At 34.1% G+C, this 18,789-nt stretch overlaps 1 protein-coding gene across 1 annotated transcript in view; it reads right to left on the reverse strand.

The window, feature by feature from the left end:
* LOC149797388 (DNA repair protein RAD50.L-like) overlaps window positions 1–16,185 on the reverse strand; it is a 39,754-nt gene extending 23,569 nt beyond the window's left edge. Inside the window, exons 1-3 of the mRNA XM_089960753.1 lie at window positions 15,924–16,185; window positions 8,032–8,184; window positions 3,969–4,052 (exon numbers count right to left, since the gene is read on the reverse strand). Of these exons, the coding sequence (XP_089816879.1) occupies window positions 3,969–4,052; window positions 8,032–8,160 (213 nt within the window). The 5' untranslated portion in view covers window positions 8,161–8,184; window positions 15,924–16,185. The remainder of the gene's footprint in view (window positions 1–3,968; window positions 4,053–8,031; window positions 8,185–15,923) is intronic.
* Between the last annotated feature and the right edge of the window lie 2,604 nt (window positions 16,186–18,789).

The raw sequence follows: 18,789 nt of genomic DNA on the forward strand, positions 1-18,789 counted from the left end.
TAGCTATCACTAGTCATGATTTAATGAAAGTTTGTATTCATTATAGCTATCACTAGTCATGATTTAATGAAAGTTTGTATTCATTATAGCCATCATTAGTCATGATTTAATGAAAGTCTATAATCATTATAGCTATCACTAGTCATGATTTAATGAAAGTTTGTATTCATTATAGCTATAACTAGTCATGATTTAATGAAAGTTTGTATTCATTATAGCCATCATTAGCCATGATTTAATGAAAGTTTATGATCATTATAGCTATCACTATCCATAATTTAATGAAAGTTTGTATTCATTATAGCTATCACTATCCATGATTTAATGAAAGTTTATAATCATTATAGCTATCACTATCCATAATTTAATGAAAGTTTGTATTCATTATAGCTATCACTAGTCATGATTTAATGAAAATTTATAATCATGATAGCTATAACTGTCCATAAGTTCATGAAAGTTTGCATTCATTATAGCTATCACTAGTCATGATTTAATGAAAGTTTATAATCATTATAGCTATCACTAGTCATGATTTAATGAAAGTTTGTATTCATTATAGCCATCATTAGCCATGATTTAATGAAAGTTTGTATTCATTATAGCTATCACTAGTCATGATTTAATGAAAGTTTGTATTCATTATAGCCATCATTAGCCATGATTTAATGAAAGTTTATAATCATTATAGCTATCACTATCCATAATTTAATGAAAGTTTGTATTCATTATAGCTATCACTATCCATGATTTAATGAAAGTTTATAATCATTATAGCTATCACTATCCATAATTTAATGAAAGTTTGTATTCATTATAGCTATCACTAGTCATGATTTAATGAAAATTTATAATCATGATAGCTACAACTGTCCATAAGTTCATGAAAGTTTGCATTCATTATAGCTATCACTAGTCATGATTTAATTAAAGTTTATAATCATTATAGCTATCACTAGCGATGAATAAATGAAAGTTTATAATTATGATAGCTGTCACCAGAAACAATTTAACGAGAATGTATAATCATGTTATCTATTAGCCATGATTTCATGATTGTTTGTTGTTGTTGTAGGGTTTAACGCCATTTTTCAGCACAAGATAGGCTATACATGGCGGCCAGTATAACTGGTGGAGGAAGAACCCTGGAAAACCCAGGGAAGAACCACTGACCCAGGAGAAGCTACTGGCAGGCTTTCCCACATACCCACGCTAGCCGAGCTTGGACTCGAACACACGCAGACAGAGGTGAGATGGCAGTGATCTGGAACGTTGAGCGCTTTAGACCACTCGGCCACTCGGGGCCCCAGTCATGATTGTTTGTAATAATGATAGTTATCTCTAGTCATCCTTTTGTAAGCACCCTTTACTATAATGGACGTAAAACCAATATGTGAACAGAAAGAATTGTGGATATTACTTTTGGGAAATATTCTGCTGGATGTTTTGTCTGTAATTTTAAACTTAGCATCATTCATTGTACCAAATTATTTATTTATGAAGTCTGATAACACATTGTGTTAGAATAAAACAACAACTAAATTAAGGTAAAACTACCACTAAGTTAAGGTAAAACAACAACTAAGTTAAGGTAAATCTACCACTAAGTTAAGGTAAACTACCACTATGTTATGGGTAAACTACCACGAAGTTATGGGTAAACTACCGCGAAGTTAAGGTAAAACTACCACTAAGTTAAGTTAAAACTACCACTAAGTTAAGGTAAAACTACCACTAAGTTAAAGTAAAACTACCACTAAGTTAAGGTAAAACTACCACAAAGTTAAGGTAAAACTACCACGAAGTTATGGGTAAACTACCACAAAGTTATGGGTAAACTACCACAAAGTTAAGGTAAAACTACCACTAAGTTAAGGTAAAACTACCACTAAGTTAAGGTAAAACTACCACTAAGTTAAAGTAAAACTACCACTAAGTCATGGGTAAACTACCACAAAGTTAAGGTAAAACTACCACTAAGTTATGGGTAAACTACCATTAAGTTATGGGTAAACTACCACAAAGTTAAGGTAAAACTACCACTAAGTCATGGGTAAACTACCACAAAGTTAGGTAAAACTACCACAAAATTAAGGTAAAACTACCACAAAGTTAAGGTAAAACTACCACTAAGTCATGGGTAAACTACCACAAAGTTAAGGTAAAACTACCACAAAGTTAAGGTAAAACTACCACTAAGTTAGGGGTAAACTACCACTAAGTTAAGGGTAAACTACCACTAAGTTAAGGGTAAACTACCACTAAGTTAAGGGTAAACTACCACTAAGTTATGGGTAAACTACCACAAAGTTAAGGTAAAACTACCACAAAGTTAAGGTAAAACTACCACTAAGTTACGGTAAAACTGCCAGTAAGTTATGGGTAAACTACCACTAAGTTAAGGTAATTTATGCTGGACATATTTGAGGATGCTTTTCTGTCAAACTTGGTCCAATCCTGGAGAGCTTTTGTGAAGTAAAATTGTGTTTTTTTCCTTACTTTTATTAAAGGTGGTCATATTATATTGGCAGCCCCACATCATTTGTACCAACTTGAAAGACCTGTATGTGAAAATGCTTTGTCAAATTTGGTGAATTTCCAAACAGATGTCATTGAAATATCTATATAGGTAACACGTGTCCACATTTGATGCTGGATCATTTGTAATAGGTGCAGATGCTTTATGTAAAACTTTATCAAATTCTCTTTAGTACTTTTTAAGAAAGGTCTTTTAAAGGTATTTCTATTGTTAGTAATGTTGGCCATACTGTAAAAAAGCATAATTTGTAAGCATTTGAAAGATCTCTCTGTGAGACTGTTTTCTGTCATAAGTGGCAAAATTCTGGAGAATTGTTTTTGAGAAGGTTTTATATTTTTAATAATGGCTGACATATTTGATGTAATATCGGCATATTGTTTATCAAATGTTAAAGCCCTTCATGCTAGGATGGCAAATTTGATCCAAAAGTAGAATATGAGATTATTATGTGGGGTGTTGCAACAGCAGCCACAGCCTTACTTCCATCTTTCAAACCTGTATACAGGAATACAGAGACACTATAGACAGCTCTTATTTCATTGAATTTACTCCCCAAAAAAAGGACTGATAGCACTCTTTCAGAAATGGCAAAGATCAATCATCATCATTATTATTATTATTATTATTTTGGGGTTTTTAATAACAATGTTGGTGTTTATATGTCTGAAATTGCAAAGATCAATTATTAATTATTATTATTATTATTATTATTATTACTATTAGTATTATCATTATTATAGGGTTTTTAAGAACTATGTTGGTGTTTATATGACTAAAATGGCAAAGATCAGTTATTATTGTTAGTAGTGGTAGTAGTAGTATCATTATAATTATTATCATTATTATTATTATTATTATTATGGGGGTTTTACTAACTATGTTGGTGTTTACATGACTGAAATTGCAAAGGTCAATTATTATTATGGGGTTTTTAATAACTATGTTGGTATTTACATGACTAAAATGGCAAAGATCAATTATTATTATTATGGTTTTTTTTAATAACTATGTTGGTGTTTATATAACTGAAATGGCAAAGATCAATTATTATTATTATGGGCTTTTAATAACTATGTCAGTGTTTGTGACGGAGAAGTAAGCAATATTAGCAAGATCATTTTTGCTTCTAGAAGAGAGATTTGCCATGGGTGGAACTAAATCCGGTCTTCAATATTTTAGGGATCATTATTAAGGACTAAAACTATTCAATTCACAGTTAGAAGAATTTGATGATAGTCTGGTGGTGCAGTGAGGAGCCAATTTTGTTTGAGATAAATTGATCTTTTTAAACAGGACATTCTAAATGTCCCCTTAAAATTCAGATTTCATAGCAACCATGAAAATTAGTATTTCACAAATAAACGAGTTAACAACAAATATATATTGTTCATAGGTAAATTTCTATTATACAAATTTATACAAACTTTACCTTTGGGTCATGAATGAATGCACCACCTTTACTGCCTGGGGGGAGCACTCCAGTTGTAATGTACTTCAAACATTCAATAATAGTCTAAAAAAAACAAAAACAAGATTCATTTTTTTAATCATTTACAGCATATGACTGAGAAAAAAATTGCAATATGAGGAAAATGATGTTTAAATAACATAAGATCACACGACCTTATAAAAGCACCACAAAAATACAATAATCTGCTTGACCTGAATTGACTTTATTCTGTAAACAACTAATACACAGCTAAATTATTCTCTGTGTGTACAAGGTCCAAGCTGCCATATGTTGAATTTAAGTAGCCCTCAGGACTACTACATGGCATCATGGTTTGAACTCAAGTAGCCCTCAGGACTACACCATGGTATCATGGTTTGAACTCAAGTAGCCCTAAGGACTACTACGTGGTATCATGGTTTAAATTCAAACAGCCCTCAGGACTACTACATGGTATCATGGTTTGAACTCCAGTATCTCTCAGGACTACTACATGGTATTGTGGTTTAAATTTAAACAGCCCCCAGGACTAATACATACAGTGTGACCCCGATATAGCACGCTCCGTTATAACACGAATTTGGATATAACACAGTCATGGTGTAGCTCCCAAAATTTCATATACATGTATTTTTCTTGTACACGGAAAAAAAAATCTTTCTTAAAAATACGAAAAAACGTAAAAAGTTTATTATTATTTTGGGGGAAAAGATCGTGTATGAATATTACAAGATGATCATGACGTGGCTCCTGAAATTTTATATGTATTTTTCTCAGGCACGATAAAGTAGTTTTTTCTTCTTAAATGTATGAAAAATAACATATAAAATGTTTATTCTGGGATTGCGTAGGGCTTCGACAATGTCACAAACTTAGATTTTTTTCTTATTGGCGACAAAATATACCATCTGGTGATTTTGTTTTATTGGTGACAATGTTGGCTGTTTAAGCTTGTATATACAACCATTGGTTTGGAGTGGTGAAATTCTGAGGCCCCATGAAAGGAAGCCGCAAACTGGGTATAAAATATGCTTACATTTATCTATTGTTACATAAACAAATTCTTTGTCCATATTGACAAACCATCTAAACAGTGCATTGTTATATCATAATCCACTTATCTTGACATATAGCACGAGCACTGTATGTTATGAGACAAGGCACTATCTTGTAATCTATCTTTCGTTGGATTTTTGGCCGCTCACTAGTAATTAATATATTTACACAGACTGACATTTGTATGTGGAAGGTAAGTAAAATTCCTCTTCTTTTCACTCAGAATTAAATCCTTCAGAACACTCACATTTTCTGTAATAATCCCTGTCAACAGACCAGAACACCCGCGTCTCTATCGTCCGTTGACCTTTTGCTTAATTTCTGATGTATGCATGGTAAAAAAACAACAACAAAAACCATCTTACTTATTGCTCTATTCAATAGGCAGGGAGGAACAGTAACCAGACTAGTCCAAATGACAGCCAATTCCTTTTAAAAACTGTACCCAGATAAAATAGTTTGCTGAAATTTCAAAGGAAACAGATTAACTTTGAAGCATTGACTGTTGTAAAAATGTGCTTAGCAAATGGAAAAAAATTAGTCTCAATCATGCAATACAATTATTTGATATTGCCGCCACAATAAGAAAGGAGCATTTGTGCAATACATTTGATGTTGCCGCCACAACATGAAATGGGCTTTTAATCGGTTCTCCAAAGCTGCCCTTTAGCGGTGACTTCAATAATGCATGCACCCTTCATCAAAGAGAGCCGACTACAATCTTCAATAAAAACAAAGAACTCTTCTTCAAAGGAAGTCAGTACCAAACTTAAATGTAATGGAATCTGATGGATTTTTTTCATTTTCCAACATGACTAGAACACGTTAACTGTGCCATGAAAGTTTGCCTTTTGCAGGGAAAAAGTTTATGCTTAAGAACGCTACCAACGGGGGCTTAAAATGCAATCTTTTACCGACTTGGAATGTACAGAAAAGTAAATGTGCTTCGTCATTCCTTACATGATTATGTTATGTTTTTCCACTGAATTCAGACCAATATGACCTGTGACAAAATTACTGAATATTTTAAATCTCTGTGCATATTTTCAATGGAATCACTTATATTCATTGTATATGACAAGATTCGTGGGTGAGTACACGGTCTTGATACTCTATTCATGCTATACATTAGACATGTATATATAAATATTATTCACATATATGTACCAATTCATGGTTCTCTAAATAAAGTAAACTATTATATATGCCTTCTCATTTTTCAATACAGGTGTATTTATCATTTAATATGCATCGATTTAAGATGGTAACTGTGCCAATGTAGCACATATTTTACCACCTGCATTTACTGCCTACCCACCTTGCAATGTTTTTGGGTACATGCATCATTTTCTTCAGCTAACTGACCTGGTTGCTTATAAGACGGTTTGGTCTATAACACGGTCGGGTTCTCTGGCTCCCAACTACCGAAATATAGCGGGGTCACACTGTAATATCATGGTTTAAACTCAAGTAGCCCTTGGGACTGCAACATAATATAATGATTTGAATTCAAGTAGCCTTCAGGACTACTAGACAGTATCATGATTTGAAAACTAGCCTTTAGGACTACTAGACAGCAGACCTGGCCCTAGGATGTGCGGGATCCAAGGCAGCAAAAGCAATGAGCAGGGCCCCCAAGCAAAAAAACTGCACTGCAAGAAAGCATGGGGCCCAAGGCGGCTGCATCGTTCACCTTGCCCTAGAGCCAGGCCTGCTAGACAGTATCAGGATTTGTTCAACATTTTAAAAAAACTTCAAGGCTGTTTCAACAAGTGTAGTTATGCATCCATTTCATGATGAATGGGTCCTCTATGTAAGGTAAGGCTGACTCTAGAGATTACTGACCAAAACATCTCAATGACCTTGAATGGTCCAGGCATGTGGCGGTCTTCAACTAAACTTACTGTGCAGAAGCTATTACTTTCTTATTACACTCACCATGACCTTTTACCTTCAGACACAAAAATTAACAGGTTCATATATGACCTCAATTACAAGCCTTCCTCCTTAACTAGCATGTAAGCCACCAACAACTTTAGAGAAATTACATGGTCAAGAAGTGATTTTTTTAAAAATTTTTCAACATATCCTCTTGACCTTTAACTCTTTGAGCTCCAAAATGAATTAGTTCTACTTTACTCTAAGCCATCCACAATATTTAGTTTTGGTCTGTGATGTAGATCCAATTTCATTTTATAGAACCTATTGGTTTCTTTCAGGCACAGTGACCTTGATCTCTGACCTTTTGACCCCAAACTGATAGGCTTCTTATTAATTCCAAGTGCAAGCCATCCACAAAATCTGGTTCAAGTCTGTGATCTAGAATTGTGTGGAAACCATTTTGCTTCTTTTAGTGACCTGGAACTTGGACCTGTTGACCCCACAATGAATAGGCTTCTTATCTACCCAAATGCAAGCTATTTACGACTTTGGTAATGATAGATGTTGGAGAACTAAAGTTACTGTACAGAAATAAAAGAGGGAACAGATGGATTTCATAACAGAAGGAAAGATATCCTCCACTTTACTTCATAGGAAGCATATAAGAAGGAAAACATTTATAACTACTCAGGCATGTAGGAAAACAGGGTCATATTTAAGTGCCTTTTCTTAATTCAAGCAAGGTTATCTGGTTATATTCCTGGCCTACCATTTCTTTTCCACAGCTCTGCTTGTGCTTGGCAACAGACTAAATGAAAATTAAGCAACTCTCAGTCATTGTGATGCCTCAAATTAACTGGCCAATAAAATGCAATTCAAAATAAAACCTATTTATTCAATATATACAATGTTTCAAATGGCAATAATTTATGGCACAATAAACTAACATGGTTGTTAACATTAAAACATATATGTTTTACAGATAATTATATCAAATGTATTTTTTTATATGTAAAGATTAGGGAACTCTGAACAAAGCACTTATTCATAATAAGAAAATGCCATACTGATTTTGCATGACAACATAAATTTCACCAATACATACAGTTTTACCGGTGCCATTTGGTCCTAGAATGAGGGTCAGCGGTTGAAAGAAGTTGATGATTTGTTTATCACCATCATCTGGACCAAAACTCCTGATCCCTTGAACACTCATCTTCTCTATTGTTGACATCTTGATGGTTTAACTTCAGGAGTCCTGAAATTCACAAATTTCTTTTGAAAATCAATCATGACCTATAATTTTAATGAACTTGACATGTCTATTCCAGGTAGCTACTCTTCTGTTTTGGAATAGAGTTTTAGACTGTTCCAACACCAGAGTTGGGTCAAAGTGTCAGTGCCAATCAGCAACAAGAAAGTCTACTTCAGATGTAAGAAAGTAGCAGTGACTTCTGTAAATATTAATTTGCACCTGAATTACAGTATATCCATTTACCAAGAAAAGTGAGACTCATTTTTAGTCAACTTGAGAAAATAATTGTAAACAATAATGGAACAGAACAAAATTTCAGCAGAGAATGACAACCTTGTCAACATCATGACATGCACATTTTTTAACTTCCTTGTTTAATGACAAAATGTATGGTACCTCTATCATTAAAACTTTATTTTACAAAACAGATTTGAAAATGCTAGCTAAAAAAGTTGAGTTAGCAAATATATTGTTTGTATTTAATTGTATTATAGTCTGACTATACCAACCCATTTGTTTGTACCCCCCCCCCCACCAATTTCAATAATAGAAACCTTTAATATGATAAAAAGTGAAATGAACTTAGTCAATTCATTCAGGGATTTATAATTTCTAACCCGACTGCAAGTAGAGTGGCCCTAACACCACTGTCATCATGTGTGCGTTTCATGTTTAACGGAAGTTTTCAATATAATAGTTGGACATGCTCGAGATCCATTTCCAGTTTCTGGACAAGTCCATTTTCAGCAAAGGGGTGTGTGCACGACTACAGATGTACATATATAAATCATCTGCTTCTGATTTTTACAATGTTGATTCAAGCAAAGGAAAAGAATGAAAACAATAAATTTGCCTTTCACGTGGATTTAACAACTGGTTTAATTTCTATGTTCATGTGTGCAATGGGATGTAATTCCAATCTCTCAACATTATGTAATTTACGGAATTATCTGGCAGTTACTGAAGAGGATGAACTACGTCATTATGTTATCTGATGGAAATAAACTAGCCCATAGTGTAGGCAATATGGCGCCATATTAGTATGGAAAGCCCGTTAAGCATGAAAGGTGCAGGGGATGCCAGTATTAGTGCCATTCTGGTCACAGTCAGGTTAGAAATTATAAATCAATGATTCAGTTGACTTAATTCTGTGCACTTTTTATCACATTAAATGTTTTCGTTATTGAAATCTGTAGGGGGGTACAAACAAATGGGGATGTATAGTCAGACTATAACAATGTTGTAAATGCCCAAGTTATTTTTCTTTTCCTCAGTGTCAACTAACATGTCCCAAAAAACAAGGCAAAAGTACAACAGCAAACTAAACTCACTCTGAAAGGTAACTATGGACAGCAGAAAATGTATAAATTCATTAATTAGTATAGGTTTATACACTGTCTAAATGTTGCAATGGAACATGAATAAAGGATTTTAGACAACTCCAGTTGATTACTTTTCTGCAACATAACTGAATGTGATTATGTGACATACATAACCATGACATTGACCCTTTTTTCCCAAATCAGCAGGCTTCAAGTCAGTAGCCTTCACCTCTGACCCCCTCAACTGATATACTTTTTTCTTACCATAAGTGCAAGCCTTCCACAAATTGTGGTCCAGATCTGTGCTGTTGAAATAACATTACTGTGTGCACAAACCTTTTTTCTTCTTTGAGTTAGCAGGGCTTTACAAATTTTATACAAGTTAGCTTGTCCCACCTGGCTTGAAAATTAAACAAGACCTTGGGAGATCTGAGACTGACCCAAAAAATGACAATATCCCAACAAAAACAAGAGATGTTTCATGAAAATCATGCTGCATTTATTTTACAAATAAAAACTTGTTTTAATTTTACCTTTCCTTGCACCTTAATGTCAAACACTGATAATTCAAGTGATCAAACAGTAGTTATGTAAGCTGAGCATGTAGATATGTTGATCATAAAAATAGTGCATATAGATATGTTGATGGAATAAAAATAGTGCATGTAAAATTGTGGAGATTTTTTAAAAGTCCATGCAGAATCTGCTGCTTAGATTTTTAAAAAAGTGTATGTAGAATACGTTGATGAGATAAATAATAGTACATGTAGAATTATATGTTAATGAGATAAATAGTGCATGCTGAATGAATTTGTCCCAGGCATCTGGAATGGGGATTTGATATGCCATGCTCAGTGACCTTGACCTTTAATTTCTGGACCAAAACAGTAGCTTTTTTTCTTACCCCAAGTTTGATCCAAGTCTTCAACCACTTCAATTCTGACATCTAACCTTCTGATCCCAGAGCACACTGGAGTACGTGCTTTGGATATTTAATATAGCTTTAACGATTTTAGTCATAATGCTTTGTTGTTTGCAGTGTGGCAGTTCATAGTGATGTCTAGTACTGGGGCATCATGCAACAGACGTGTAGCATCTTGTACTAGACCAACCAGTCCTAACAATGACCTCTGCCATGTGAGGAAGCTGCTAGTACAATCTTTATAGGTCTTTGGTATGACTCAGCCAGGGTTCAAACCCTTGACCTCCCATATACAAGGTGGATGAACAAACCACTTAGGCAACTGGAGTGGTCAGAAGCACATTAGAAATTGTATATATCAATACATCAGGGATCATGGTTGCATTTTTGTGCATGTCTTCAAATGTGTATTTTGCATCCAGTGTTCCCAAGCCTACCTAACCAAACATTTATCATCAGTATGTAACTGTTACTGCTAATTTATGAAGTTTAAAAAAAAACAACAGTCCAACTTGATTTCAACAAGAATAATGGGGATCATAGTCCAACTCGATTTCAACAAGAATAATGGGGATCAGAGTCCAACTTGATTTCAAAAAGAATAATGGGGAACAGAAAGTCCAACTCAATTTCAACAAGAATAATGGGGAACAGAAAGTCCAACTCGATTTCAACAAGAATAATGGGGATCAGAAAGTCCAACTTGATTTCAACAAGAATAATGGGGAACAGAAAGTCCAACTCGATTTCAACAAGAATAATGGGGAACACAAAGTCCAACTCGATTTCAACAAGAATAATGGGGAACACAAAGTCCAACTCGATTTCAACAAGAATAATGGGGAACAGAAAGTCCAACTTGATTTCAACAAGAATAATGGGGATCATAGTCCAACTCGATTTCAACGAGAATAATGGGGATCATAGTCCAACTTGATTTCAAAAAGAATAATGGGGAACAGAAAGTCCAACTCGATTTCAACAAGAATAATGGGGAACAGAAAGTCCAACTCGATTTCAACAAGAATAATGGGGAACAGAAAGTCCAACTTGATTTCAACAAGAATAATGGGGAACACAAAGTCCAACTCGATTTCAACAAGAATAATGGGGAACACAAAGTCCAACTCGATTTCAACAAGAATAATGGGGAACAGAAAGTCCAACTCGATTTCAACAAGAATAATGGGGAACACAAAGTCCAACTCGATTTCAACAAGAATAATGGGGAACACAAAGTCCAACTTGATCTCAACAAGAATAATGGGGAATAGAAAGTCCAACTCGATTTCAATAAGAATAATGGTGAACAGAAAGTCCAACTTGATTTCAATAAGAATAATGGTAACAGAAAGTCCAACTTGATTTCAACAAGAATAATGGTGAACAGAAAGTCCAACTTGATTTCAATAAGAATAATGGGGAACAGATAGTCCAACTTAATTTCAATATTAATAATGAGGAACAGAAAATCCAACTTGATTTCAATAAGAATAATGGGGAACAAAAAGTCCAACTTGATTTCAATAAGAATAATGGGAAACAGATAGTCCAACTTAATTTCAATATTAATAATGGGGAACAGAAAGTCCAACTTAATTTCAATATTATTAATGGGGAACAGAAAGTCCAACTTGATTTCAATAAGAATAATGGTGAACAGAAAGTCCAACTTGATTTCAATAAGAATAATGGTGAACAGAAAGTCCAACTTGATTTCAATAAGAATAATGGTGAACAGAAAGTCCAACTTGATTTCAATAAGAATAATGGGGAACAGAAAGTCCAACTTGATTTCAATAAGAATAACGGGGAACAGAAAGTCCAACTTGATTTCAATAAGGATAATGGTAAACAGAAAGTCCAACTTGATTTCAGCAACAATAATGGTGAACAGATAGTCCATCTTGATTTCAAAAAGAATGGTGAATAAATAGTCAAACTTGATTTCAACAAGAATATTGGCAAAATTTATAAAACTTTCATACACTGCTGAATTTGAACAGGTTACAATCCTCAAAGGAATGAAACAAAACATTCCATAAATGCTGCAGAAAGACTTTTCCTATATTTCAGGACATGTCCAAAACTGCAGGAATTTTATAAGACATTGGTCAAATAAAAACTGGGATAAAGATGTGTCAATAGTACACTTGAACACACAAGTCAATATTAACAGCATAATGTACTGGAATAATAATTAAAACACGTCATCTATTACATGTACTGATTAATCTTTCCTCTACTGTACAGAATTCAACATGTTGAATGATATATGTCATTTTTAACCATTTTCTGCAAAACATATTTGTGCAGCGATTTTTCTATCATATTTAAAGGCCAGGTGTCCATGGAAATGGATGACTCAGCAGGTCAAACTAGGAAATTCAGGATATCTACACACTGTAAATTTGCAAGCAATTGATTGGCAAATAAATGACGCCCTATTCTGTTGTAACTAACAGTGCCTAAATATACAGTCTCAAGCATACACATGTGGGGACTATTTTGCCCACATTTTATATCCCACCTTACTTCCTTATTGTATTAAATGTTTATTAAAAAACATATTTACCTGCATTTTGAATTAGTCTTTAAAGGCACATATTCTGTTGGTTTTTTTAAATTCCCTCTTTTAATTTAATTATGGTAATTAACCTTTGTATATATGGCATAGTAATGCCAGGTATTTTATTCATACAATTTTCTTTAATGGGAATAGAGATATTACAGCATCCAGAGTGATCATTTTTGGGATTGAAACTAACTGGTCACCATTTTATTGCTGTAGTCAATTTTTTGTTATGGTTTATTTTCTGATTTTAGTATTGTTGCAGGGACCCAAAAAATTCATAAATTTATGTGATTAATGTTTAAACTTAACATTCTATTTACTGAAGAAAATATTCTTTGTAGTATGATAATTATTTCATCACAACAATATTCACAAGTGATAAATTAGAACATGGCTTCTGTGGATTACACATGATGTATTTTTGTAGAATTATTTTTAGGAGAAATAAAAATTAACAGACATAATATCATAATCAGGAGTTCTCTGCAAAACTTAGGACATATGAAATCACGAGGTAGATGTGGAAGGACCCCCAAAACAAAATAATTACAATGCTATGAGGGATCATAGCCAGTTATCTTTCCAACAGGTGGTGCCACTGTAAAACCCAGTCCAGATATTTGGTTATCCTCAGAGTTTATCATTAGCAAGAACAATCCATTGTTGATCAATCAAGTGGTACATAATTGTCAAAACTACAATAATGCATATGTCAATGAAAACAAATGTTGTCTTATTGAATTGTTTGGTGTGTTAAAATATATACTATATTAGCACTACAAGACACTACAATTGCCATTTGTCTTCTTTTTCAGTCTAATTAAAATATTATATCTTTCTACTTTTGGGCTCCTTATGTTCAAACCTTTAATGCCAACCTTTTATATATAAAATCTTAATGCTAGTAACTTCATTTTTGTATCCGCTGATTAGAGTGTCTTTAATAAAACCACCTAACTAGTGGGGCTTAATGAAAATCTCGTAAACAGTGGTTACAAATGACATGCTACAATTTACAGTTAAGAAGAAAGAACTTGATAAGTAAATACAAAATGTACAACCTATTGTCTTATTATTTTTATTCACTCATTACAAGACAATTGAAGCAAAACAATTGTGAGAACAGTTTTGTATTTAAACCTTAAACAAAAAGAAAACAATTGCCTTTATTTTGTCAACAAAAGTGAAATATATGGTCACAAACAGGTAGATACACTTGGTATGAATTTATAATAACCAACTCAATGAAAAGGACCCAGACTTGTACAAATAAATGATTAAAAAATGAACAGGTGTGTGTGTGTGTCGTAATCAGAAACAATTCCCTTTTAAAGTATTACATTATATGATCTATTATGACAAAATCCAATGTAATGTTCTAAATCTAATTACAAACTAGCAATGCAAAACTGAATTTGACACACCAAGAACAATACACTTTTATTTAGACCATGATAATTCTCTCCTTTTCTTTCTCCAAGTAATATTTTATTATTTTATGTATAGGTTTTCTAAATAAAATGAAAAAGAGAACATTTCACTTCTAGAATATCTGATATATATCATTGTACACACACACACACGTACATCTCTCTCTCCCTCTCTCTCAGCCCTATATGGGCTTAATGTCAAATTAAACTTTATTCACTAAATATGATTTATAAAAATACTTGTCTATGGTGACATCTTTAAAAACCTTATTGTTGTAGACGTTCAGCCTAAGAATAAAAAGAACATTTAAAGTTGTACATAATGCAGATATGATATTACCGTAACAGTGTATCAAATAATATGTTTAACATAAAAATGTTCAACGAAAACGTTGTATATTTCCAAAATAAACAGCTAAAATCGAAACTAACAAATTATCAGACTAAACTGCTGAATTGTCCATGAATTATGATTTTAGAGATATGAATCTATTGAAAAATACTTTCAGAAAATAATCACAAAGTTACATGTGTCCGAATTTTTTAAATTTTTTTATGCAGATATGAGAAAATGATTTTCCGTTTGTGAATACAAAATTTTGATCATGCCTAATATTTGCTTACATATAAATTAACTCCCTTTTTTTCGAAACGATAACTGAGCCTTGTCTTTTTTAACTCCTCTCTCACCAACATTAATGTCCATAATCCATGATATTGACACGTTTTGTAAAGCAAGATGAAGATGCTATATTTTTTTTAACTTGCTATTTAAAGAAGGAAATATACCAGAAAAAATCTTGAACCACTTTGTTCCATGCCGCCACCTATTCATTTAAAGGGAAGATAACTGGCTACGCTCCCTCATATCTCAATACCATCTCAATGCCATAATCTCATGCACCTAAAATACAATATCTCATTCTTGCCTATTGTAGCTCTAATAAATAAATACATTTTCTGCAAAACAGATTGTATCTATTTAATTGACAGTTTTGTAAGTTAATATCTTTAAACTCAGTATGTACTATATGTGATACTTGACCATACCACACTCACCCACCCATTAAGCCAAATCGTATTACCAATAGACAGTTCCCGAATTATGTCATCTGCAGTCACATTTTTGGTATGCTGGAAGTTTTATTGTTGATTTTATATGGTGTTTGGAAATATAAATAAATTCACTGAATCTCAAGCAACTTTTACAAAAAACGTACACACATAAACAGAATGCAAACCAGGCTATCTGTTAGTATCTATATTTGTAATTTAAAAAGTTCTGATAGCCTCCGTATGCCTAGTTCAAAATGTGACATTGGATGTGATGTAATCTATTTTCGATATCACAATTTCAATCCAATCTTTAATTCGCACCAAAATTTTTTTAACAAAATGAATTCACAAATGCATATGTCTAATGAAAATCTAAAAATGCAAATAATATTCAGGCTAAAGATGACAAGACTGATTTGCTTATCAACTGCCCTTACACATTCAACTTGTAAAACTATTCATCCCATCAATTTCTTGCGTCCATGTGGGTCTGTGTCACAGTATGAAAAAGCACCATGTATAAAGTCTTCCGCCGGATACTTTAGCTCAGAACTTTGGAGTCAAATCTGAACGAGGTAGTTGTCCACCACGTTTATCTTCTTCAACATTTAGATATTCAAACAGTACAGTAGTTTATGCGCTTGGATGGTAGGGTAACAGGCTGATTCGGACCATGGTTGTTTCGGACCAGGCTTTTTCGCGGGGTGTATTGGCCCAGATTACAAGCTGATTCGGATCAAAATCCGGGCTGATTCGAATCCTGTGAAATACAATGCTGTTGGTCATTTCTGCGTACGTATGCTTTCCGTCTCCAATATTGAAGCAAAACGCATACCGAATTCGACCGATTGACGAAAATAAAATACTGCAATGCTTGCCATTTGAAAAGAGGCAATTTTCACCAGAATATTCAGTTTTAAAAAAATATTAACTTTGGACACAAGGGATACCACACCCGTGTTTTCATGACTCGCGATATGTCTGCCTATGCTACCCACAGCTTTGAAAAGATGTAATGTTTATCCATCGGGCAATAGAAATGATATACATTACTTTCGACTGTTTCTGTCAGCATTTCAGTCATGTAATCAGGTCAGGTTTATAGACAGTTTTACAAAATTCAACGTAACAATGCCAATAATGGTAAGAGATATTAAGCAAACTAAACCGATCTTGTAATTTTTTTTAGTAAAGTTCAACTCTTTTATTTTAAAAAAAAAATATTATGTGGAATAGAATAACAAATAGGATGTAATTTGCTCACAACGTCTTGTTTATGGGGAAAATTCCTACAGAATTTAGAAACAGACTATAGCCGGGTAATTTCTTGAGAATCCTGTTCTAGCGGCAAGTTGATACGTTGGGTAGCAGACGATTTTATACGTGTGAGACAACTTGCAAAGTTGGAAACTTGGATTAAGATGTAGAATTTATTAAGGTATACATTTCCATCTTTTAAATAATGTATTTATTTGTATGATTCTAAAAGACACATAGTAAACACGATTGTCTGGGTTACAGGTTCAGGAAGGTCATGGAGTGGGTAATAGTGTAGTAGGATACCCTAGGATCAATGGGAAAATACATTACAACCCCCCGCCCCCGACACTCTAGCCTCAAGGTTTTTCAGCACACCCTGGGACACTATAGCCTCAAGGGGAATTGAACATGGGGAATATTGGGCCTGTATAGTGTCAAATGAAAGTGGGGTTCTTATATAAGGACAATAGGAATGGAACAGGTGAGGTGACGTCACGGTACTGAAGCTTGGTAAAGGTGAAATAACGTCAATCGGGACCAAAGAGCGGGGAGTTGTTGTTGTTGTGGGGTTTAACGCCATTTTGCAGCACGCGATAGGCTATACATGGCGGCCAGTATTAATGGTGGAGGAAGAACCCGGGAAAACGCCGGAAAGAACCACCGACCCACGAGAAGCTACTGGCAAGCTTTCTCACATACCCACATTGGCAGAATCCTAGACTCGAACCACCGCAGACAGAGGTGAGATGGCAGTGATCCGTAACGAAGAGCACTTTAGACCACTCGGCCACTCGGGGCCCCCAAAGAGCGGGGAGAAGGAAAAGAAAACCTAGAACGCTTGGCGGGAACGGGACTGGCGGGACAGAGACATTTATAACACATACAACATACAAACATAAACAACTATACAACCGACTTTTAAAAAAATTAGGGAAGAAAGCAAATCTTTTTGAGGCATATGAGTGGCCCTGAAAAGGACCTTTGGTGTTTTGTTAACATCATTCCGTTAACATAGAGGGCATCGCATAGGTCTTCTTCTCTTAATCAAACTTCTTCTGACTTCTGGACCCTAGATGAGAACTCTCTTCAAACAGCCTTATCTCTCCACATAAATTCTTCTTTTCCAAATGATCGTATCGGTGATCCGCATAATTGTCCAGGATGATCTGTCATACATGGGCAAGTCCGTACGGAGCAGCATTGACGATACGAGAGTAGATGATTCTACTGTTGACACATCATAGCCTTATCCCAACACATTTAGTTGGTTCAGACTTGGAAGTGATACCCTGGTTTTCTAAATGTGTTTTGAGAGGTTCTAGGTTTGCCTGTCCACCCAGTTAGTGTTACATGTTTTGGTGTTATTATAAAGTAATAATGGAAATATAAATAAATGTAATTTGAGCAGGTTGCTTTCTGTTTTGTTCGTCGAATTGTAGTTACAGAGTTTTGCATTATCCCAGAAAAAGTTTTAGATAATTGTACTTTCTTCCTTATGCCCGAGTTGGCATTGGGCCTTATTTCCAACTTATGATCACTTTGAACTAAGGATAGTACTGGCCCGCCCTCAAGACTAGTAAGTCTAAGGGGGGGGGGGGGGTCCTTTCCTTTTTCTCCCTTGTATTTAGTTGTATTATAGCGGCATTGCCAGAGTCATTTGTCCTTGTGCTATGTATTGATGAGTATTGTGTTGTATTTGTACCCATAAAAATGTAAGGACAGCTCTATCTAGATCAAATTAACTGTAGTCATTTTTCTTATCTAAGTTTAGTGTGATAATAAAATTTTGAAAGGATATTTCAAGCCAAAAATAAAATAGTGTAAAAATTAATACGGTGACTAAGTGCTTTTCTTTTTTGTTTAGTGTGTGCATGTGTTGCGTTTTGTTATTAATATTTCAGTTTTTCCATATGCCGTGGCATATTGTGATTAATTATGTTAGAATTTTCTTGTTACACTCAATAATTTTGCTATTTAAGTTTAAAATGTAATCATAAGCCTCTTCCTCTTAGCCTCTTTTTAGAGTGCACATCTTTAGATGGC

This window comes from Sinohyriopsis cumingii, chromosome 6, assembly GCF_028554795.1.
Source record: "Sinohyriopsis cumingii isolate HCF-2022 chromosome 6, ASM2855479v2, whole genome shotgun sequence".
Lineage (NCBI taxonomy): Eukaryota > Metazoa > Mollusca > Bivalvia > Unionida > Unionidae > Sinohyriopsis > Sinohyriopsis cumingii.